Source organism: Sebastes fasciatus, chromosome 4 (assembly GCF_043250625.1).
Source record: "Sebastes fasciatus isolate fSebFas1 chromosome 4, fSebFas1.pri, whole genome shotgun sequence".
Classification (NCBI taxonomy): domain Eukaryota; kingdom Metazoa; phylum Chordata; class Actinopteri; order Perciformes; family Sebastidae; genus Sebastes; species Sebastes fasciatus.
In genome coordinates this window covers 12,947,738-12,971,365 of record NC_133798.1, presented here as the reverse complement: position 1 = coordinate 12,971,365, position 23,628 = coordinate 12,947,738, and the positions used below count along the sequence as shown (strand labels likewise).

Genomic DNA, 23,628 nt, shown 5'->3' with positions numbered 1-23,628 from the left:
CCTTCAAGTAAAAGTACAAAAGTATTTGCATCAAAATATATTTAAAGTACCAAAAGGAAAAGTACACGCAAAATCACCTATTTTAAAAAAAGTGTATTGTATTAATTAACTAAGTAATTGATTAATTAATATGTCCATCACTTGTAGGTGGTGAAGGTGCAGCTAGTTACTTTTAAGGGAGGTTTAAGTACTTTATATATATAGGCTACTGTTTGGTAGCTTTGAATCCCCCCCACCAGGAAGAAGTAACTAGTAAAGCTGTCAGATAAATATAGTGGAGCAAAAAGTACCGTTCCCTCTGAAATGTATAAGTATAAAGTAGCATAAAATAGAAATACTCAAGGAAAGTACAAGTACCTCCAAATTGTACTTAAGTACAGTGCTTGAGTAAATGTACTTTCCACCACTGCCTACAGTATGAGTTAGCTTTACATGTGAACAGCCAGGAACTGAATCAGTCAATTAGGGCTGGAACTAATAATGAAGATGACTATCGTTGTAAATAATAGTTATTAGTTTCCTTATTTTGCAAAGTGGATTTTTTTTTTTTATTTATTATAAACAGATTTGTCATTTGGTTTATAAAATGTAAATATATCAAACAACAATAAATTCCCATCAAAAGATAGAACCCAAATGTTTACAATTTGAATTGAATACAACAGTCAGGCCAGCCATTAGGAATTATGGGCAGGGGGACAGACTTTCCAAATTGGGCCCCGAATCCACCCCGAATCCAGGTCGCCCAGTTTCATATGATATAATTATATTAAATATTAGGCAATATTCATATTCACTCCAGCTTTAAAAATAAGCCTGCTAGTGGGTTTTATTTGTTAGTTTGCCTATAGCTCCTCATCTTTGTATGTGAAGTTTCGCCTGTCATACCTGCTGCTTCTCCAGAAATTTGTTCATCGCCTCTCGGATCCTTTCTTTTTCTTGATCTCTCTGTACACTGGTTTTTATTTTGTTGAGCCCCCAATCAGGGCTTTCCACAAGGATATGGAGTAGCCAGCCAGAGGGAAACAGTAGCCAGCTAGGGGGGTTTTCATAAAAGCCCAAATTTGGTGACCAGTGGTACAATCTAATGATACTATTCCATCATAAACACTGATCTTAATTATTGTGTATGTTAATGAGTTTGCCTGCCTGATTGTAAACATGTAGCTAGTGAATTATTGTAAAAGAGAATCAGGCTTCTTGTGTGTTACAGCCCACAGTCTGTAATACTTATTAATAATTGAAACCACGTCTACTCCTGACTGATCAGAACTTTTCTAATTTAGAGTCATAGACCTTATTTATTATTTATTTATTGACACCTTCACTGTGTGGTTTATCAAGAAATGCCACAATAATGGTTAATATATAAATTCTCTCTTATTCAATGGAAATAAACACGGTTACTTTAAGGGTCCCAGGTCTTATCTAGCCTGTGTATTGATTTTAAATTAAACTATTGATAAAATAAATAAAATAATGGCAAAAAGAACTCTGAAATAACAAAACATGTGAATCACTTGACTCAAATCATGTGAATCTAGTAAATCAACTCTGTCATCTACACTATCATCATACTTTATCATATAGGGGCAGGAACAGCAGGAAGTTCCATTACGTCATATTTATATTTAGGATTCGGGACATCTGAGTCCGACCCTCTGGAGGTGACGACATCTCTCATCGATCAGCTGAGGGACCGAACCATTTTCACAATAACAGCGGGGGTGTGAGATGATAAGTTAAAAGGTGTTTTAATGATACCAATATATTTATTTATCATGTAAATATATTGAATTTGTACTTTCAGTGATATAGGTCAGTAAGTTAAGTGTTGTTCTTGATCCCATTTAAGGGTCCACCATAGACCACCTTTGCATGGACCCAACTCCCCTGGCCTTGGGCCCGGGGACAGCTGTACCCGTTGCTCCTGACAACAGTAACACATGACAACGCCAACCAGCAAATGGTTGATGAATTCCATGAGTGGTTAATTATAACTGAGAACTTTAAAAAAAAAAATGTTATACACTTTATTAAAGACAATATCATATACAATACATATAGGACACATAAAGACACACAAAATACAACATCAACAATAAAAGGTTACACTGTAAACAATTGCTGTTAATTTACAGCAGGATTTCAACAGTATTAACTTGTTATTGCTAAAAAACAGTGCTTTACTGTTAAAGGGGCTATTTGTAACTTTCAGAAATGCTTCTTAAAAGCGACACTTGTGACCGTGAAATCAACGAAAGTCAGCGTCGGGCTCGCACTTGCTCGCTCTAAATATACCTGAACGAGCATCGCTCAAAACAGTGAGGCGACACACGTCAGCTAAAAGCACAATATCACTCAATATTTCAGCTGCTTGGCAGTAATGTTAGCTGACCAGACGAAGGTCTCTCCATGAACATGATTTAGATCTGATCCTAGTGTTGGCTTTTCCTGCCTAAGTGCAGGCTGATGCAGCGGGGCTCTGCAGCGTGTCTCCCTGCTCTCTCCGCCCGCAGCCGGAGAGAGCAGAGGAGACACCGGCACCCGGTCGGTAACGAGAGGGTAACGTAACTCTCTGAAGAGCTCCGTCACTTCACAAGACACGGGAAAGCTCTGTTGGTCTGGAGAAACTGCAGCATTTATTTCTGCACAAACGTCCCCTGTGCATTCACTAGATATTCTCAGAGCTAAACTCTTCTGCAGTGTGTAGTGAGCGCGCGTTCACGTCTAGAGGTGGAGCGAGACAGCGAGGACGCGCGCATTCTGAGTGAAGGAGAGCAGGCAGCGGAGACGAGGCTCCAGCCACACGCGAGCGCGCATATGCGAGCGCGCATATGCGAACGCGCATGTGTGGCGACCCGCTACATTTATACGCTTAAAAAGTTACAAATAGTCCCTAATAATACAAAAGAAAACTTGTTAAATTACGCTCATAGGCCGTTTTTTAACTGAACTATGATGCATTCTTAAAAAGCAGCACTTTACTGCTGATCAACTGTCTAAAGTATCATCAGTAACAGTTTCATGCAGTATTGTTTTAATTCTGGGACCTGATCTGCACATGTGAGGCTTGTACATTGTACATGATTGTAAAATCAGTGAATTAGCTCTGTTCTTCACTCACATGTTGTTATGGTTTGCATTCTGAGCTTATAGCAGCTAGAGACAGACATTTTTGGAAAAAGTGTCAACAAGTCTATTATAACCTTTTTCCTAACAAGTGCCTTTAATTGTATTTAGTGTGACTATTCCTATGTCTGTAACCTGCTAAGTCTATTCATCTAGGCAAAAAAATAATGTATGTAAAAAATACAACCTAAATAGTGCATTAAAACAAATCAGTAAGATAATGTAAAAGAAAGGTGAAAAACAGCTATATCTTTAAACAGTAAATTAATACTGTGAAATTAATAAAAAAAACCAGTTCAAACTGTATTTTTCATTAACAGTATAAAGCTGTAAATTTCAGCGACGGTATAATAATGTTAATTTTACAGTAACATAAAGGCAACCCTGCTGCCAGTTCTTTACTGTTATTTTACTGGGAAGTTCTGAACAGTGTAGTAGGAGAGAGGTAAGGTCGGGCAGTGAAGTCTCGCGAGAGTTTGTCGCAGATGGGGGTGTTGCGTCATCAGTTGAAGGCAGTTTGAAAGCAGTTAAGGCGCCAAGAGCTTTTATCACACCCATGGGCGCCACTCCTCCAGAATATGTCCAGTCTTTTCTTTGATGGTCATTAGATATGGTAAGGGTAATGTTGAACTCAAAAACAAAGTGCTGTAAACTTCAGTCACATGCTAATTTATCTATTTAATTATATTCAGTATCATTACGTTGTTTATCTAGCTAGCTTAAGTTGGGTTAAGTAGCTAGCTAGCTAGCTTAAAGGGGTAAAAACGTGTCTGTTAGCACAGCTATAAGCACTCAAGTGTGCTTCAACACAACGTGTTAGAATATGAAATATGCACTTAACATGTTAATGAAACTATGCAAATCCTAAAACTCAGTGCATGTCACACTGCCTCAGTCATCATCATCATCATCATCATCAGAAGCCTGTCTTACCTCAGCCAGCAAGAATGATTGTTCCTCATCCAGAAAATAAAGGTATGAGTGAGTGAAGGTGATACATCAACAGAAATACAACATGTGATTAAGTAACCTTGGTATTTGAATTTTATTTTTTCAAACGATTTTATTATCAGCAAGGTAAAATTGTCTTAGGAGACACCACTGAGCCAAAGTCAAATACTGACAAGGATAATTTTAGAATAGACTCAGGCTAATTTTGTGGGGTAAATCTTGCTGTCTATGCCTTAATATTACAATATAAATTGTGAAACTTGATAATTATTTCTCCTTGTTGCCATGATTAAGTATTGCTGGCAATAGACAGACACACGTGAAGAGTCCAACTAAACTAGATGTCATAATTATATTATGGCCAATGGTGGGTATAGGTATGCTACAAACCAAGACATCAACCATCAGTACCATTCTAAAACCAGAAGCATAGCTGGTTACTAGAAGTACAAATATTTCCACCCAAATTGTGCCTGTGGCATCCACAGAAATAAATACCAGAAATCAGATTAAGCCATGCATCCATCCAGTGTTTTTTCCTCCAGTTTTTCAGGTCAAAATGGCATCAGGGCATGCAGAGGCACCTTCTTGACTTGGCTTGGAAATTGATAATATAAAGGGTCAAATAAGCCACTTGGAAGGTAGACTTAAGCATTTGTTACAGTACCAGATAGTTAAGACATAAATGAGAAATGGAATTAACAACCTTGATGCCGTAGCCAACCATTTCATTCAAATTTGTGGCATTTTGTTGATAAAGCTTTGTCAGCTGGTTAGAGTATTACTTCTTATACAAATGTGATTCCTGGATTTTCCCAGTGTGACACTCATCTCTCGTGAGAAACGGTATGATGAAAAAACAGGCAGACAGCAAATTTCAGGGCAACATGGAAAACCTTTATTTTTATACCATGTTTAACATCATATTATATGATTAGAAACTGATGCTGATCAGGTAGTGTGCTTTACTCAGCTGCCTCTTTTCCCTAAAAACACACAAATAATAAAAAGGTTTGATAAGGTTAATTTCAATCGAATTTACCTGACAGTAACTTTCTGTCAGATTAAATTCGAAATAAATTAAACTTAAATTTGATTTGATGAAACAGAATAGTATAGTTACCTTGCCAGAGTCGCGGCTCTTGGCTCTCAGCTTGTTGACCTGTGACTCTGCAATGTCAGCACGCTCCTCGGCCTCCTCCAACTCATGCTGGACCTTCCTGCATTTGGACAGATGAACGTTGGCCTGCTCCTCCTGGAATACGAAATACATAGTTGAAGGTACAGACACCTTTCAAAAATTTAATGTAGAATGAAAGCATTATTACGTATACAACATGAATATGATTAATTTTGAATGAAGTGTGACTTCCTTTATAATGATATGGCTATCGTGCTTGATAACTGATTGTCTTTTGTTCCGATCATTCTTGTCAACATAATTTAATACTATGTTACAGTATATAGTATTTGCTTATCACAATGTCAGTTTTGCTAAATATTCTTACTTTTGAGTAACAGTTTTAGTTATTTTAAATTATATGTAATTATGACAACGAATACAAGCGACAAATCAAAATTGAATCTCAAACCTCTCTATGCCTCGACACTTATTTTAGTTTCAGATGGCTCAGATTTGGTAGATGATAATGCTCAAAAATGAAGGAGAATCAGAAAATGAATGTTTTACCTGTACTTTTACTTTTGTGTACTTTATTTTTACTGAACAAATCAATCTATGTAGAGTACCGTTTGTTTGTATAAAATCATTCTAACATATTATCTACCTATCAGTGTTGAAAATGAATATGTTTTCCTTACCGACTCCTCAGCCTGCCTCTTGTAGGCCTTCACTTTGAGCTGCAACTTGTCAACCAGATCCTGCAGCCTGGTAACGTTTTTCTTGTCCTCTTCAGTCTGTGATAGAACGTAAATTTGCATCTTGAAATGTTTTCACTAATATATATGTTAGTTTATTTGTACATGTTAACTATCAAAGTGACTGTACCTGATAGGTGAGCTCCTTCACCCTCCTCTCATATTTGCGGACACCCTTGACAGCATCAGCTCCACGTCTCTGCTCAGCCTCAACCTCTGCCTCCAGCTCACGCACCTTTGAAAAACAATAAGATGGTAAGAATCTATCTTTTTTTCCCACAATTCTTACTTCAGCTCTATAAATTCTTAAAAGAGAAATTTGCCACTTTTTATGTGGATGTCAAATCAGTGTTCATGGTAAATATGGTCGATTGAAGCAATACATTTCTCAGTGCATGCTATATTGACCAAGAAAGCTGAGTTCTCCTGCTGCTAAATATGTACTTTCTGCATCCAGCAGCTTCATTTGATGTGACAGTGACGTTGTTGGTAGCAAGAAAGAACTACAAACTACTTATACAGCTTGTATTTCTCTGGGTAGCCAGGCAGTGTTTTGGCTGACTTAGATATTCAGTCGTATTTATTCAAGCCAGAGATTATGACCGAAGAAATGCAGTGGAGAGAGGCCAAAGCTGCAGCTGCAGTGGGGAGGAAATGACTGGCGGGGACCCTCCAGAACCTGAGCTGCCGAGAGCAAACGCAGATAGTGGTGCCTTATTTGCTCAAACTGCCCTCCGATGCCAACAGAAACGGAATCATTCTGCTGCGATAAATGTCAGCGTGGGCTGTTTCTGTTGGATGCTGTCGCTGACAGAGAGCTCGTGTGTGCATTACTAGTACATGGAAGCTTTACTCCTCACTTGGACAGAGGTGCTGAACACCTTCAGGATCCCAGAGATAAACTACAAAAAACAACCAAGACCAGCAAGGCCGAGAGGGCAGATGACCATTGAGTATTATTGTCACCTAGCTGTTTTGTTGAGTTGCCTCTTAGTCAATATAGCATACACTGAGGTATTTATTGCTTTAATGGACTACATTTACCATCAGCAGTACATTTAACATGATTTTCTTACCCTAGACTCAAGTTTTTGGAGCTGCTTCTTGCCACCCTTCATGGCCAGGTTCTCAGCCTCATCCAGGCGGTGCTGCAGGTCCTTAACAGCGACCTCCAGATTCTTCTTCATCCTCTCCAGGTGAGAGCTAGTATCCTGCTCCTTCTTCAGCTCCTCAGCCATCATAGCAGCCTAAAGGAGACAGCATAAAATACTAATGAGAAATATCTTGAAAAAACACATTGGAGTAGAAGTAAGACCAAATTTAATTTAAACCTACATCAGTGATGGCCTTCTTGGCCTTCTCCTCTGCATTTCTTGCTTCCTGAACAGTGTCATCCACTTCACCCTGGACCTGGACCAGGTCAGACTCAAGCTTCTTCTTGGTGTTCAGAAGGCTTGTGTTCTAAAAGTTAAAAAAGATTTTGTCACTTGAGTCATTACATTCCTAATTTTCACATGTTGTTTAAAATTCATATTCACATTTTTTAATTATTGAGAGAAAAAAATGATTGGGTTTGTTCACCTGAGAGTGCAGAAGTCCAACACGCTCACTGGCGTCCACAAGCTCCTGCTCAGCGATCTTGCGGCTTCTCTCTGTCTGTTCCAGAGCAGCTCTAAGTTCCTCAATTTCAGCCAACATGAGACCATTCCTGCGATCCACCATAGCAGCTTGTTCCTTGAAGTCTTCCTGGGCTCTGACAGCATCATCAAGATGCAGTTGTGCATCCTAGTGAAAACATTCCAGGAAAATATTCACATGAGTGCCAAAATGTACCTGCACTGACCATAGTCTGTGCAACAACTGTGTGTTTTACAATACCTTCAGCTGTGCTTGCACATTCCTCAGCTGCTTCTGGGACTCAGCTGCCTGGCGATTGGCGTGGCTCAGCTGAATCTCCATCTCATTCAGGTCTCCCTCCATCTTCTTCTTGATTCTCAGGGCATCGTTCCTGCTCCTGACCTCAGAATCCAGATTGCTCTGCATGGCGTCAATCACCCTCTGGCTGTTCCTTTTGATCTGCTCCATCTCCTCATCTTTCTCTGCCAGCTTCCTGTCCACCTCACCCTTAATCTGGTTGAGCTCCAGTTGGACACGCAGGATCTTAGACTCTTCGTGTTCCAGAGTTCCCTGATGATATCAAAGAATGAAATATTCATATCTGCCTTCAAACCTTTTATTGTACATTTGTCCATGATTTATTTATTTTTTTCACAAGATCTCCCAAGATTTTTTTTTACCTCAGCCTCTTCAAGAGCTGTCTGGATCTCAGACTTCTCCGTCTCCACCTGCTTCTTGGACTTCTCCAGCTCATGGATGCTCTTGCCAGTCTCGCCAATCTGTTCAGTCAGATCAGAGATCTCCTCTGCAGAGAGATACATGTGTTTGATATTGTTAAGCCTTAAAATGTAAAATAGAAGTACTTAATTCTAATATATCCACACGTGTTGAATACAATGTAACGGTTACATAATGTAAAACTCACGTTGCAGGTTCTTGTTTTCACGCTTCATGGTCTCCAGGTGATCCAGAGCTTCCTCATAAGAGTTCTTCATCTTGAACAGCTCAGTGCTGAGAGAACGAGACTCTTTCTGTGCTCCCTCAAGCTCTGCCTGACCCTCCTCGTACTTCTGTTTCCACTCTGCCAACACCTTAATGTCACAATTAATAGAGTTCAGTTGGTTAGCAACATCAAGACAAATAAATATATCTGTCAGTGTTTATATGGCCTGGCCACACAAAGTAAACAATGCTACCTTATCAAAGTTCCTCTGCTTCTTGTCCAGGTTGGCAGCCAGACCATTGGCCCTCTCCACATCAATCATGAGGTCCTCCACCTCACTCTGGAGCCTCTGTTTGGTTTTCTCAAGAGAAGCACACTTGGAATTCACTGCCTCAATCTGTTCCTCAGCCTCCTGAAGGCGCTGGGCCAGCTTTTTCCTGTTTGGAAAAGGTAAGATTTGTCTCTCAGTCAAATTGTTAAAGTTACAAATACTTATTCCAGATATGTTTGCATATCTTAAATACAAATAATTACATCTTTTTTAGAACCTAAATGAACATATGAAAGATGCTATATTCTAAAATGTATGCCCCAAAATAATACACTGAACACATTTAAAATGATTGGATACCATTGTTTAAATGCAAGTATTGACAAAAACAATGCAGTTGTCAGTTGAGTTATGCTAAAATGCTTCACTTCTGAACTGGCCATTTAATTGTTTGAATGTTACTCACTTGGATTCCTCAAGCTCCTCAGTGCGCTGGATGGCATCAGTTTCATACTTAGATCTCCACTGAGCCACCTCGCTGTTGGCCTTGGACATTCCACGCTGCAGTTCAGCTTTGGCCTCCTGCTCTTCCTCAAACTGCTCCCTCAGCAGATCACAGTCATGGCGAGCTGATTGCAGTCCATGGGCAAGAGCATTCTTGGCCTGGTGTAAGAAATATTATTGAATTCACAAAATGTCCTCATCCCAAACAAATAATACAAATACACACTTAGTTGTGGTTTCTTACCTTAACCTCCTCTTCAGTCGTTCTCTTCAGCTCCTCAATCTGCTGTGTGTAAGCCTGTTTGCCTCTGGTCAGCTGGGAGACGAGAGCTTCTTTCTCTTCAATTTGACGGCCGAACTCACCTAGTGTGGAAGATGTCTCAATACATTAGTTTATGTTTTGTCTCTCAATAACCTACAAAATATTTCATTCATGGATAACTTGTAGATACCATTTTCTGTCAGGAGACGTGCTTTCTGTGCATTTGAATCATTGATTTGACGGACATTTTCATCATTCTTGGTCTTCAGTTCGCTAAATTGGTCCTCAAGAGTACGGCACATCTTTTCAAGATTTCCCTAATGAGGAAAAGACAAATGAGAACCGTGATCAGATTTTATTTATAATGTTAATTACCTTATTTACAATTCTAATTTGTGTATTAAAATAGCATGTAATGCATTGTGTACCTTTGCTTTAGCAACGTTCTCCATGTTGCTGGAGAGGTCATCAATCTCCATCTTGTATTCACTCTTTTCCTTCTCAAGCTTCTGCTTAACACGCTGGAGGTTGTCAATCTGCTCTCCCAGCTCAGCAACGCTGTCAGCCTGCTTCTTGCGAAGAGCAGCAGCAGTGGCTTCATGCTGCAGAGTGGATTCCTCAAGGTCACGACGGAGCTTCTGGAACTCAGCCTCCCGCTTCTTGTTCATCTCAATCTGAGCAGCAGTGGCACCACCGGCCTCCTCCAGCCTCTCACTGATCTCCTCAAGTTCCCTGGAGAGGTCAGCTCTCTGCTTCTCAACCTTGGCACGAGCAGCGCGCTCAGCCTCAATCTCCTCCTCCAGTTCCTCAATACGGGCCTGTTGAATGTAGATGTGATGTCTTTCAGTAAACTTTCACTTTTAATACACAAAATAGGAAATGTATACAGTAATGTTTTGTGTAACACAATATGTCACCTGAAGCTCCTTGATCTTCTTCTGAAGCTGAGCACCCATTGACTGCTCATCTTCAATCTTGCTGAGGAACTGACTGATTTCAAAGTCCTTCCTGTGAGAGTGATAGTTAAAGTATAGAGTTCATGCAGTTGACCACAATTTTAAAAGAATGATTGTTGTACAAATTAAAAAACTATATTACTTTTTAATTTTCTCATCAGACTGCTGCTTTTCATTTTCAAGATCCATGACGGATTCCTGGGCCAGTTTCAGATCACCCTCAAGCTTCCTCTTGGCTCTCTCAAGGTCCATACGCAGCTTCTTTTCTTGCTCCAGAGAACCTTCAAGCTGTACAAATAATATGAGTTTTTAATTATCATATTCAAGAAGAAACTTGCTTTGCCAATTCAAGTGTCTTTGTAAACTTACATCATCCACTTGCTGCTCAAGCTTGGTCTTGGCCTTGGTCAGAGTGTTGACTTTGTCTTCCTCAGCCTGCAGGTCATCAAGAGTCTGCTGATGAGCCTCCTGAAGGGCTTTCTTTTCCTTGGTCAGCTTAGCAATGCTCTCATCCTGAGAGGCCATCTCCTCGGTCAGGTTCTTCACCTAAGTGTACCAAGAAAGTACGTGTCAATAAATGGTAATCACTATAATTGTACTTGATCTGATGGACTGATTATTAATTGCGAACCTTGTTCTCAGTGGCATGTTTCTCCTTCTCCACTTTGGCCAAGGTAAGCTCCAGGTCATCAATATCCTTCTTGAGCTCAGAGCATTCATCCTCCAGCTTTCTCTTCTTGGCAGTGAGCTCAGCATTGATTTCCTCTTCATCCTCCAGTCTCTCAGTTGTCTCTTTGAGTTTGGCCTCCATCTGGATCTTACTCTTGATAAGTCCCTCACATCTCTCCTCAGCGTCTGACAGATTCTCTCCTTCCTAGTCCATTTTATGAAAATAGATGTTAGCACATTAACATTGAAAAACGTGAAAAACGTGAAAAAGCATAACTGCTTCTGTGTACTTACAGATGCGATTTGCAGCTGCAGATCATTCTTCTCCTGCAGAATGGACACCATCTTCTCCTCCAGTTCCTTCTTCTTTGCCAGGGCAGCAGCCAAGTCAGTTTTCATCTTATCATAGTTCTCCTTCATATTTGCCAGCTCCTTCTCAGTTTCAGCAGTCTTCAGCAGAGGCTTGATCTTGTAGTACACCTTCATCCATGGCCAGTGTTTCACATTCATGAATGAGCGGATATTGTACTGGATGGTATATATGGCTTCCCTGCAGAGAAGAAGTAGCTGTTATGGACAATGTTGCTTGTCATCTTTCATATCATCATTCAGATTGAGCTGTTTTAAACATGCCTCCTCTCTGTCATCTTCACATATTCCTTTCTCATGACGTAACCACGGCACAAAGCCTGAGTCATGGTGACCAGAGATGACAGTTTTTCATCCCTCATTTCTTCAAGGGTACCCAGCAGACCGGCCTTGAAGAACACCTGAACAAACAAAAATTAAAAAATTAATGTAGGATGAACTCTGATAGCGAATACTTCACACCCTGTAAAACAAACAAACAAACAAACAAACAAGGATCATTTTTCGTTTAGTACGCAAGCATATCGGAAGCCTTTTTCACTCATATGTAGATACACTATCATTTTGCGGCTGTCTGCAGCTAAACTGCAGTTCACTGTGTAATGCTTCCTCTGAACAGAAAATTTCAGTCCTGCTGTGTGTTTAGTTCCGTAAGCTCTGTTAGCTCTATTAGCCCTGTGAGCTGTTAGCTCTGCCAAACACACGGCAGGACTCTGCTGCCCACCAGCTTTACAGACATGCTAACTTTATGACAATCCTATGCAATTTTGGGCAAAAACCATGCAGTTTGTTGAATGCAGTATAAATCTGTTATTTTCGGTTATTCTAAAAATGATGTGTTTGAATATTTCTGCATACTGGGGTCCCTAAACAGTCTTGGAATTGCATAAAGTTGGGTATCAATGTAAAGCTGAGACTCTTGTGGATCCAATGAGCCCAATTGTATTCATGTTTGATGATGTTAGTCCCCATAGTAGCCATTTCATACAGTGAGACCATTTTTTTTTAGTAATTTGACCTTACTGTTTAAAATGACTTGTGGTGACCTCTAGGATAATCACAGCCTCATGAAACTTTAAAACCAGACACTAGAGACCATAGGGCAGTCAGTGTCTTAATGGTTTTCCTAGGTATATTGACAATAAGGGGGTTTCTGAGCAGTTTCCAGAACAGAAGTGCTCGCCATCAAATCGCCAAAAAATGAAATTCTTGCAGACATCACCTAATGCCAAAGTTCTAAAATTTCTAAGATAAAATTTCACAATTTATTTTCATGTTTATTTCTGATTCATGACTAAAACAACTAGACACACAGTGCTGAGCTGCATCTGCAATTTATATTCAGGTTCCCAGCTTTCAGATGATTTACCACTATGTGACATATACTGCTGACCTGCTATCTTCCCCTAAAGACCCACTGTCCCCCGCACCCCCCCAAAAAAAGACAAAAAATGGTCTATTGTGGGTCTCAAAGGGGTTAACCGAAAAACAATCAAACACACTGGACTGAACAACTTAACCTCCTTGGTAATTATTCTTCAGTAAAATAAGGAAATCAAGTGCTTACCTTGGTGTGTCCGAATTTGTACTCATCATGAGGAACATCAATTGACCCAAGCAGCTTCTCTGAAGCCTTCTTGTTGTCAATGAACTGTCCGTCAGGGATGACACTGGCATTCAGTACCTTGTACCTTTTAATGAGATAATTAATGGTCAGTGTGAGCATTTTATTTCAATAATCTGCATCAAAATGTTATTAAAATGTCCATTGATACCTCTGTTTGAAGTCAGCATAGATGATTCTGCTGGGGAAACCTTTTCTGCAGATTCTAATACCCTCCAGCACACCGTTACACCTGAGCTGATGGATAACCAGGAAGTTCTCCATGAGACCTGTAAAAAAGACATTTCATAACAACTTCTTTGAATAAATAGTCTCAGTTGAAGCGGCCCCATTTTAAGTAAACCATACCAACAAAGTGTCGAGATTATGATCTCTATGTACCTGGAGTCTTTGACTCATTGGGAATCAGGCAGCGCACAAAGTGAGGATGGGTGGCCCTCAAGTTAGTCATCAGCTTGCCCAAGTTCTCCTGTAGATGTAAAAAGTCTTATCATGACATGTAACAATTTTGAGTTTGTGTATAAACTTGTTTGCCATGTTGAAGCTTACCCTAAACTGTGAAGACACAGTCTGCATAGAACCACCCTTCTTCTTGCCTCCCTTCTTGCCAGTCTCTGTTGATAATTTTAAGTAGACATGCTTTTTTAGAACAACACATCAAATATATATGAACACATGCTACTGTTGAAAACATTCAGTATCTATAACCTTAAAATGTGTTTTAGTTTACTGTGGAAACTATCATACCCTCAACGACAGGAGGATACAGAACAGGCAGCAGTTTCACTGAGGACTTCTGGTACAGCTGAATGACAGACTCATTCAGTGGATCCTTGTTCTTGTCCAGCCAGCCAGTGATATTGTAGTCCACGGTACCAGCATAGTGCACCAGGGAGAAGTGGCCCTCAACCTTGCCTTTGGCGGGCTTTGGCTTCTCAAATGCTTTGTTTTTGCCAAGATGCTGGTCATACAGCTTGTTCTTGAAGGATGTGTCTGTGGCCTTGGGGAACATGCACTCCTCTTCAAGGATGGAGAAGATACCCATGGGCTTGAAAAAAGTGGGAACAAGTGTCATTGAGTGTTACATTACGTCAAATTAAGAACAATTACATATAATCACAAAATGAAGTGATTACCTTTTCAATCAGCTCGATGCAGGCAGCCAAGTCCATGCCAAAGTCAATGAACTCCCAGATAATACCCTCCTTCTTGTACTCCTCTTGCTCCAGGACAAACATGGTGTGGTTGAAAAACTGTTGCAGTTTCTCATTGGTGAAGTTGATGCACAGCTGCTCCAGTGTGTTGAACTGCGAGGAGACAAATACTCAGTATAATCTCTTGTAGGCAATATGAATGATTCTGCCATGAAAAGTATTGGCTGGTCAATTGTTGGAAATGAAGCTTACATCAAAGATTTCAAAGCCAGCGATATCCAGGACACCGATGTAGAACTGCCTCGCCTGTTTAGTGTCCAACATCTGGTTGATACGGATGACCATCCACAAGAACATCTTCTCATAGATAGACTTGGCGAGGGCAGGCACTGAGTTCATCACCTAAATAAAAACAAGGATGTTATTTGATTGTCAGTCAATCATTTTGTAAAATAATGGATTACTAGTATTTTTAATTTGTGAGATAAATGAAACAAAAAATCCATCTAAGATGGTCCTTGACTTATTATGCATTATGCATTTAGCATTCAATGTGTAAAACTCATGGAAAATAGTAATAAATTGAACACTGACATTGCATTTCTTTGTTTCTAATAAATCCTGCACTACATTATTTTAGTAGAACTAACTAAATAGTAGAATATTGGATATTGATAATTTATGTTTACCTGATTTACAGTCTGTCCCTTGGTGACATACTCATTTCCGACTTTCACTCTGGGATAGCACAGAGCCTTCAGCATGTCAGCCGAGTTCAGACCCAGCAAGTAAGCAATCTTGTCAGCCTCTGAAAATAGTTCAGTGATTTCCATCATGATATGAACAGAAACAAGTATGATTAAACTTTTTTTTACTGTTGTTCCCAAGCTATTCACTTTGAGCTGACATTAAATACTCACCCTCTGTGCCGTCTGGCTCAGCCTGCTCCTCACGCTGCTTCTGCTTGAACTTCATGCTACCATGGTGGAGGACAGCACCAGTATTCTTGTAGATGCTCATCTTCTCTTCATTAGTGAAGCCCAGGATATCAATAGCATTCTGAGTACAAAAGATGTGTCCACACAAAACATAATCATTGTAGAAAATGCACTTTTGATGTTGCATTTAATGCAGAATATATTTAAATATTTTGAAGTGAAGATCACTCACATCAGTGGCTTCCAGCTCAACTTTGTCATCAATGCTGGCCACAGTGATCTGACCCATGCTGCACATTGGGAAGTCGTAGGGGTTGGTTGTGATGAGTGCCAAATCTGGAAATCAAAAAAGGGGGAAAATGTTCATAACATTTTTTTCATATGAAAACTATAAGTATGTTAAACGTGCAAATTCTCAATCTGTTTACCAATCAGCTCCGGTATGTGGGCGGTCATCATCTGATAGAAGATGTGGTAGCCCCTCTCAGCAGGAAGCTGGAATGTCACTCTAGACTTCTCCAGCAGATCTAAAAATATTGTTCGTAAGTCACAGCCCGGTCAATTGTCAATTCCAGTCATTTGTATGTACTTTGAGGATTGTTACTTACATGTCTCAATATCAGCACTAGCCAGTTTGCCAGTTGCGCCGAAATGGATTCTGATGAATTTACCCTGTTTGGAACAAAGGGATGTTTAATGTCCCTCCACATGGGCAATCTTTAACAAGACCTCTCATTTGTAGAAATCATTTCATACTTACAAAACGAGAAGAGTTGTCATTCCTCACAGTTTTGGCGTTACCATAGGACTCCAGCAGGGGATTGGCTGCAATAATCTGATCCTCCAGTGACCCCTATAATCCAGGTTTAGAATTTATTTTTGGTTAATGACTTTATTTTTCTCTGGAAAAAATATTCCTTAGGTAAAGATCCTTGAATTGTAATCATCAGTAACATACCTTTGAAGTGTCCCTCTTCTTGGCCCCCTCAACTGAGATTGTTGCAAAGTACTGGATGACACGCTTGGTGTTCACAGTCTTTCCAGCACCAGACTCTCCACTAGGTATGGACACAGATATATAAGTATTTGATCAAGATATTTGCACATAAACACAGTCAACAAATGTAAATGTAACAAACTTACGTGATCAAGACAGACTGGTTCTCCCTATCTGTTGAATCCAAAACAAAGGAATTAACTATGTTTTACTGCAACAGAAACCTCATAGTGACAGATTCTACATTGTTATAGTCATGACTTACCAGTCGCCATGAACTGATAAGCGTTGTCAGAGACAGAGAAGATGTGGGGTGGAGCCTCCATACGCTTCTTGCCTCTATAGGCAGCTACACATTCAGCATCGTACACTGGGAGCCACTTGTAGGGGTTCACAGTGGCACAGAACAACCCAGAGTAGGTCTGAAAGTGATCATAGATATTCACCCGTTAACTATGTTTCCTACTAGTATAGCCATTTTCAATAGTTGTCTTTTCTCATAAAGCAGATTGTCTTACGTAGATCATCCATGCTGCATAACGCTCTTTGAGGTTATACAGCACAGAGGCTTCATTGAGATGGGTCATCATGGCCATGTCCTCAATCTTGTCATACTTTGGAGGGTTCATTGGAGAGACGTCAGCTTCTTTAACTGTCTTTTCCTGTAACACAACATTTGTCACAATGAGAACTGATCATATTGAATTCCCCAATTGACTCTGACTTTATGATACCAACCTCCTGAGTGTCATGGACTTTGACGGTGACTTTGTCACCATCTTTCTTGATGATTGTTCCCTTCAAGTACAGCTCCTTGACATCGGTCACGTAGCAGGCACTCTTGGCATCAAATGGTGCAGTTTGAGCCTCAATCCTCTCCCTCTCTGGTTTACGAAGGTAAATGGCAGCCTTGCCATATTGGGCCATCTCCGCATCCGTACTCATGGTGCCGGCTGATGTCTGTTAGATAATTACAGTGGAACTGCTATCTTGGACAAATGTTTCAAGGCGATGTAATCAAAAAGCACTTGAACTTTGATATTCTGCTGTATAGTAAACATTCACACTGTAACCATGTCTGTGCATCGTTACAGGTGGGCTTCGACTTTACTCAAAGTCCTTTTCAGTCTTAGTTGTTACTGAGAATAAATGCTAATATATTTGTATTATTATTATTATTATTTAAAATTATTATAATAATAATAATAATAATAATAATAATAATAATATATTTAGTTTTGTTTAAACATTCAATTCATGAGAGAAAATGAGAAATATTTTGCATATGCATTAAACACTTCTAAAGATAAGTTAAACATTTAATCATTGTCCTTACCTGACCACCTCTCTGTCAACTGTATTCACTGATTCTGTTCAAAACAGGTTTTGTTGTTAGAGTAAGTTTAAAAACAAGATTCACTGAACAAATGATTCTATTAACATAACTTTTTACTTAAATGAAGAACGCTTTCAAATGGTCTGAAGCTTAAGAGAACATAGTCTTACCACAAGCAGAAACTCACAGATCTTCCGTGTCACACATGGTTGTGTTTCAAGTGGCCCTTTATATTGGACTGTTTTTATGACACGCTAAAAGTTAAATATGGTCTACATACCAAATGTGGTAAGGCTGCCAAGCAGGCATAAAAAGTATGTATGTGTATCATCTGATGTTTCAGGTTTCAGTTTTTATGGTCAGGTCAGGATTTTTGCTTAATCATTACTTCAATTAAATGTTATTTTAGGCCCTTGAACACCCTCTGCACCCTCTGTCTCTATACTGATTTAAAAATACATCAGTGTTCTAATTTCTTTAACTTTGTTTAATTTAATTTATTAAATCATAATAAATACATTATATTTATACAAATCATAATACATAAATACATACACGCTATGTGTCTTTCAGAGCATGTAGCAGGCTCAGTTCTAAAGCTAGAGTAGAGATACTGGTATCATATGAAACTAGACAAACTCAGGCATCCAGACTAGGCTAAATACCGCTCCAAAGTTACACTAAAGTTTGGCGAGGAAACACTGGCATGGCCATTTTCAAAGGGGACCCTTGACCTTTCACCTCAAGATATGTGAATGAAAATGGGTTCTATGGGTACCCACAAATCTCCCCTTTACTTTCCCCTTTGGGCAAAAAACATGAAATTTTTTGCATGTAGTACAAATGTGTTATTTCCGCCTATTCTAAAATGGTATATTTGAATATATCTGCATACTGGGGTCCCTTAACATTGGAATTGCATAAATTGGGTTTGACTGGAAAGCTCTTGTGGGTCCAATGAGCCCAATTGTATTCATGTGTGATAATATTAGTCCCCATAGTAGCCATTTCATATAGCGAGACCATTTTTGGAAACTTGACATCACTGTATTAAATTACCTTTTATGACCCTTAGGACAATCACAGCCTCATGACACTTTGCAACCACAAACTAAAGACCTAGGGCAGTCTATCTAGGCATGCACTGTATGGCTTGCCTAGATATATTGATAATAAAGGGGTCAGAGTAAGTTAGAGCAGTTTCCAGAACAGAAGTGCTCACCATACAATTGCCTAAAAATGTAGTTTTCTAAATCTCCAAATGTCAAAAGGTTTTGATACCAAATCAAAGCCTCTGGAATGTCTTTGCTCTCCTCTCGATTGCCTGTGCTCGGGACCTATTTATATTTGCACATTGTTGGCACGCTTACTAGCTTTCCATACCACAGACCTCAAATGTTATAGATGGTTACATCAAGTATATATTTTTGGCATGGGCGTTGCATTGAAAATGTGGGCTAGACAATCTAACTGGGGGTCTGGGGGTCCACCCCCTGAAAACTTTTACAGAGTAGATGTCATTTCTTGTATTCTGGTGCCTTTTAACAGGTGGTTTGCTGCTTTTATCCTTTTATGCTATACTAGCATGAAAAAAATGATGGATACATTTTGTAATTTCATCCAGAGTGAATATTAACAATAAATATAAAATGAATAAAATAATAAAATATAACACTGAGCTTTCGCTCTGTTGCCTGGTAATTAGTCCAGTCCTCAAAATATTATACAATTAGCTTTGGCTATACAATTGGAACATAAGCCTTTAGGCTACAGCTGCAGCTTTGTGTTTCAAATAGTAAAATAAAACCTATAGATCTACAGCTGTGTGGCTCATCTAGATTTCCATTTATACATTTTCAAATACGTAATAATATTTATACTAGGTTATGGCTTGGCTGAATACTTGGTTATTATTTACTGAGAGATGTACATCCATATTGCCCAGCATGCCCAGCTGACGAACATTTAAATTCAATATTTAATCAATAGTCAATGTCAATCCATTGCTGTCCATCTTGCACTAGTCCAAAGTTGTAACTAAACCTTCACTGCGTGACTAGATAATTATTGTCTTGTTTTAAAATGATGTGAGACCATGTGGAGTGCCATCACACCCATATATTGTCTGGACAGGTCCCCACAGAGGCTGCTGCTGGACAGTGCGAGCTTCATTTTGTGCATGCACATATGAACGCATGTTTACGCGTGACGCAGGTATCTTTAATGAAGGGGTGATGTTTTTGAAACGTTTTTATTCATGAAAATAAATCACAGTGGGCCTATAGACTATGAAGCCTGATAGGCTATTTCTTGCACCTTTTTAGTAACATTTATAGGCAAGGCAAGGCAGCTTTATTTGTATAGCACATTTCAGCAACAGGGCAATTTAAAGTGCTTTACATAAACATTCAAGAACGTTGCGACAAAGTGCAAAAGAACATTAAGACATAATTAAAACAGTTATAAAAACATAAAAACATTAAAGATTCGAAAATAAAAACAAGCTGAAAATAAAAGCTAGGATAGAAGCTAAAATAGAATATAACGAACAAGAGTAAAAGCTCTAGTGCAGTATGAGATCATTATCTGGTTTAATAAAAGGCAGCAGCAAACAGGAAAGTTTTAAGCTTTGATTTAAAAGAACTCAGAGTTGGAGCGGTCCTGCAGTTTTCTGGGAGCTTGTTCCAAATATTTGCTGCATAAAAACTGAACGCTGCTTCTGCATGTTTAGCTCTGACTCTGGGGACACTAAGCAGACCTGATCCAGATGACCTGAGAGGTCTGGATGGTTCATAACATAGCAGAAGATCAAAAATGTATTTTGGCCCTAAACCATTTAGTGCTTTGTTAACCAGCAGCAGTATTTTTAAATCAATTATCTAAGAGACAGGGAGCCAGTGTAGAGACTTCAGAACTGGACTGATATGATCCACTTTCTTGGTCTTAGTGAGGATTCTAGCAGCAGCGTTCTGAATCAGCTGCAGCTGTCTGATTGATTTTTTAGGAAGACCAGTAAAGATGCCATTACAGTAGTCAAGTCGGCTGAAGATAAATGCATTGACTAGTTTTTCCAAATCCTGCTGAATCAGTCCTCTAATTCTTGCTATATTCTTCAGGTGATAGAAGGCTGTCTTTGTAATTGTCTCAATATGGCTGTTAAAGCTCAGGTCAGAGTCTATGACTACACCAACATTTCTGGCTTGGTCCAAGCTTTTTAACATTACAGATTGAAGGTGAGCACTAACCTTTATCTTTCCTTTTTGGCTCCAAAAACGACGACCTCAGTTCTGTCTTTGTTCAGCTGAAGAAAATTCTGGCACATCCAGTTATCGACTTGTTCAATGCACTCACTCAGTGCTTGTATCGGACTGTAGTCTCCTGGTGATAGAGTTATGTAAATTTGTATGTCGTCTGCATAGTTATGGTAATTTATTTTGTTGTTATCAAAAATCTTTCCCAGTGGGAGCATGTAGATGTTAAACAAAAGAGGCCCCAAGATGGAGCCTTGGGGAACTCCGCATGTGATTTTTTTTTCAGCTCAGATTTGCAATTATTTATAGACACAAAGAAGTCCCTGTCTTTTAGGTAGGATTTAAACCAGATGAGTGCTATGCCAGAAATACCCACCCAGTTTTCCAGTCGGTCTAGTAATATATTATGGTCAACCGTGTCGAATGCTGAGATCCAGTAAAAATAAAAATAAAATTCTACCACTGTCTGTGTTCAATCGGATGTCATTGAAGACCTTAACAAGAGCAGTCTCAGTGCTGTGGTGCGGTCCAAAACCTGACTGGAACACATCAAAAGAGTTGATTGGTGCCAGAAAGCTATTTAATTGTTGAAAAACTGTTTTTTCAATTATTTTAGACAAGAATGGAAGATTTTATATTGGTCTGTAATTATTTACTATTAATGAGTCCAGATTGTTCTGTTTGAGGAGCGGTTTGATGACGGCAGTTTTCAGTGCCTGTGGGAAGACTCCTGAAACAAGAGATGCATTAACAATCTGTAAAAGCTCTGAGATCATACAATCTGATACTCTTTTGAAAAGGCCTGTTGGCAGAATGTCAAGGCAGCAGGAGGAGGATTTTTGATGTTGTATGATTTCCTCCAGGTATGTCTGATTTATTGGATAAAATTGTCATGTTATTTGCACCAGGTTTAAGTGGACGCTGGGGCAACAAACATCCTGTACCTGATAAGGAGGAAGTGACTGCTTGTCTGATTTTGTGAATCTTTTCTGTGAAAAAGGAGGCAAATTCATTGCATGCCCTGGTGGATAAAAGTTCAGAGGCTACTGACACAGGATGGTGTGTTAGCCTGTCGATAGTGGCAAACAGGGCACGTGCATTATTGTTGTTTTTGGTGATGATGTCAAAGAAGAAGGACCGCTTGCATTTCTCAGTTCTGAATTATAAATACAAAGTCTCTCTTTATAGATGTCATAACTTGACTTGAACATGTTTTCCACCAATGGGGTTCAGCTTTTCGACACTCTCGTTTTTAATTTCTTACTAACATGGCATTTCTCCATAGAGATTTTTTCTTACCAGAGACAGTCTTCACCGTGGTGGGTGCAATGGTATCAATAACATTTGTAATTTTAGAATTGAAGAATTTATAGAATAATCATGAACTTTTCAGAACTTGAACTTAACCACTGCATTTGCAGGAATATTTCTATCCATTTCTTAAAATGTAATTCATCAAGTTTCACTCTCTTGCCTTGTCCTTTCCTCATGCAAACACATAGCGGATGTATTCATACACAACAAAACGAAAGGTTAAATGCTAATTTAACAAGCCAGAATTAAATCCCCTTTCAGTAGACTGCCATGGATAGCACCACTTGGCCTAGCATCCCTATACACAGATATTTATAAACATCAATATTTTATAGAAAATAATCACAAAATGCAATAGCAGAGCGTGCTGTCAACATAAATATAAATAGGCTACAGTATAGCTTTGATGATGGACTTCTGTCTTCTTTTTCTGCTTTCCTGTGGAGGGTCATCTGCGACGTGTCGCCCCTCTTTTACCTACATCTCTGTAAATCTCCGAGCAGGGAAGGAGGCAAGCCCTGGTCCATTTACTGAGAGGAACAGCAAACTGTTCAGCGTGGAGACGTTCATCATGTAGCCTAGACGCGGTGTCATCTCTATTGTCACACAAGTGTGAGCGCTGACAGTGAAAGTCCATTTCTGAGTTGATGTGATAATTGTTGTTTGCACTGGAGATGATCCAGTCTCATTGCTGATATTATGTACTGCTTTTCAGGATGTGAACATTGTATTGATAAATTGCAGCACCTTCGTTCTCACCCCCCTTCCCTGTACAGTCACATGCGTTTGCTCGTTCGGATGCTCTCCACGTTGTTGTTTTTACGCAGCGCAAGAACACATTGTAATGGTTGGGAAAACCCTGAGTTTAGAAAAAGGGAACATCAACATACTGTATGTCGAAGCAGCCACAGCAACTATGACAACATGGAGCAAGTCCATGAGAACTGCAGGAGAGGAAGAGGCAGGGAGGCAGTGTATGGATGACCCATAACTAGGTTATTATAGTTTATAATAATTGCAGGACAGTGAGGATACATTCCAATACAGTTAACCAATAGGCCTACATAGAAAAAACAGGGGCAGCGCCCCCACTTCCCGCACCGATGCTATAGACTGTTCTCACGTTGCAGTGCTTTACTTAGATATATTTTTAAAATATATTTTGCTTTTTATTTCATATGGTCCATTGGTGAAGTAGCATTAATCACTGTGAGGGAGGGCTACATGTTTCCCCACCAGGGATAAAAATAATTCAGCATAGGCAGGGATATAAAGATCAGAGGGGGGGGAAGGAATCCCCCCATCCCCCCAGCAAATGGCACCCTGGTTGTATTTCACATTGCACAAAGTCACAGAGCACACAGTTTCGCCTGGCTCTGGTGACATGCTTCTGTGTATGTGTGTGCGTGCTATGTGAGATTCTGCATGGGTGCAAGGTATCAGTGAAAACATGGTATAGCAT

At 39.5% G+C, this 23,628-nt stretch overlaps 1 protein-coding gene and 1 long non-coding RNA gene across 2 annotated transcripts; one reads left to right on the top strand and one right to left on the bottom strand.

Moving 5' to 3' along the window:
- The first annotated feature begins 3,628 nt into the window (after positions 1 to 3,628).
- Positions 3,629 to 5,364, top strand: LOC141765849 (uncharacterized). Its single transcript, XR_012593549.1, has 3 exons — positions 3,629 to 3,745; positions 4,028 to 4,107; positions 5,266 to 5,364. It is a non-coding gene; the product is annotated as an uncharacterized LOC141765849 (long non-coding RNA).
- Positions 4,970 to 17,225, bottom strand: LOC141765843 (myosin heavy chain, fast skeletal muscle-like). Its single transcript, XM_074632092.1, has 39 exons — positions 17,004 to 17,225; positions 16,784 to 16,927; positions 16,531 to 16,687; positions 16,412 to 16,439; positions 16,227 to 16,326; positions 16,029 to 16,121; positions 15,877 to 15,940; positions 15,697 to 15,795; positions 15,501 to 15,604; positions 15,251 to 15,389; positions 15,020 to 15,138; positions 14,583 to 14,732; positions 14,313 to 14,483; positions 13,924 to 14,224; positions 13,726 to 13,790; positions 13,558 to 13,645; positions 13,328 to 13,445; positions 13,120 to 13,243; positions 11,817 to 11,953; positions 11,478 to 11,733; positions 11,146 to 11,388; positions 10,884 to 11,060; positions 10,657 to 10,802; positions 10,476 to 10,566; positions 9,987 to 10,376; positions 9,749 to 9,875; positions 9,541 to 9,659; positions 9,259 to 9,455; positions 8,775 to 8,958; positions 8,504 to 8,669; positions 8,259 to 8,383; positions 7,840 to 8,148; positions 7,543 to 7,746; positions 7,297 to 7,422; positions 7,038 to 7,208; positions 6,092 to 6,196; positions 5,905 to 6,000; positions 5,207 to 5,338; positions 4,970 to 5,069 (listed from the first exon to the last, which is right to left on the bottom strand). The coding sequence occupies exons 1-39, from the start codon at positions 17,208 to 17,210 to the stop codon at positions 5,049 to 5,051; spliced, it is 5,793 nt and encodes a 1,930-aa protein (XP_074488193.1). The 5' UTR covers positions 17,211 to 17,225; the 3' UTR covers positions 4,970 to 5,048.
- Between the last annotated feature and the right edge of the window lie 6,403 nt (positions 17,226 to 23,628).

What these genes read in the sequence shown, in the direction of transcription:
- LOC141765843 (XM_074632092.1), bottom strand. Translation starts at nt 17,210, where the DNA reads ATGAGTACGGATGCGGAGATGGCCCAATATGGCAAGGCTGCCATTTAC. An exon ending in ACGTCTCCTGACAGAAAATG is followed by an intron (nt 9,660 to 9,748) that starts GTATCTACAAGT and finishes CTTCCACACTAG; the next exon opens with GTGAGTTCGGCCGTCAAATT. An exon ending in CAGCTCTTGAAGAGGCTGAG is followed by an intron (nt 8,149 to 8,258) that starts GTAAAAAAAAAT and finishes TGATATCATCAG; the next exon opens with GGAACTCTGGAACACGAAGA.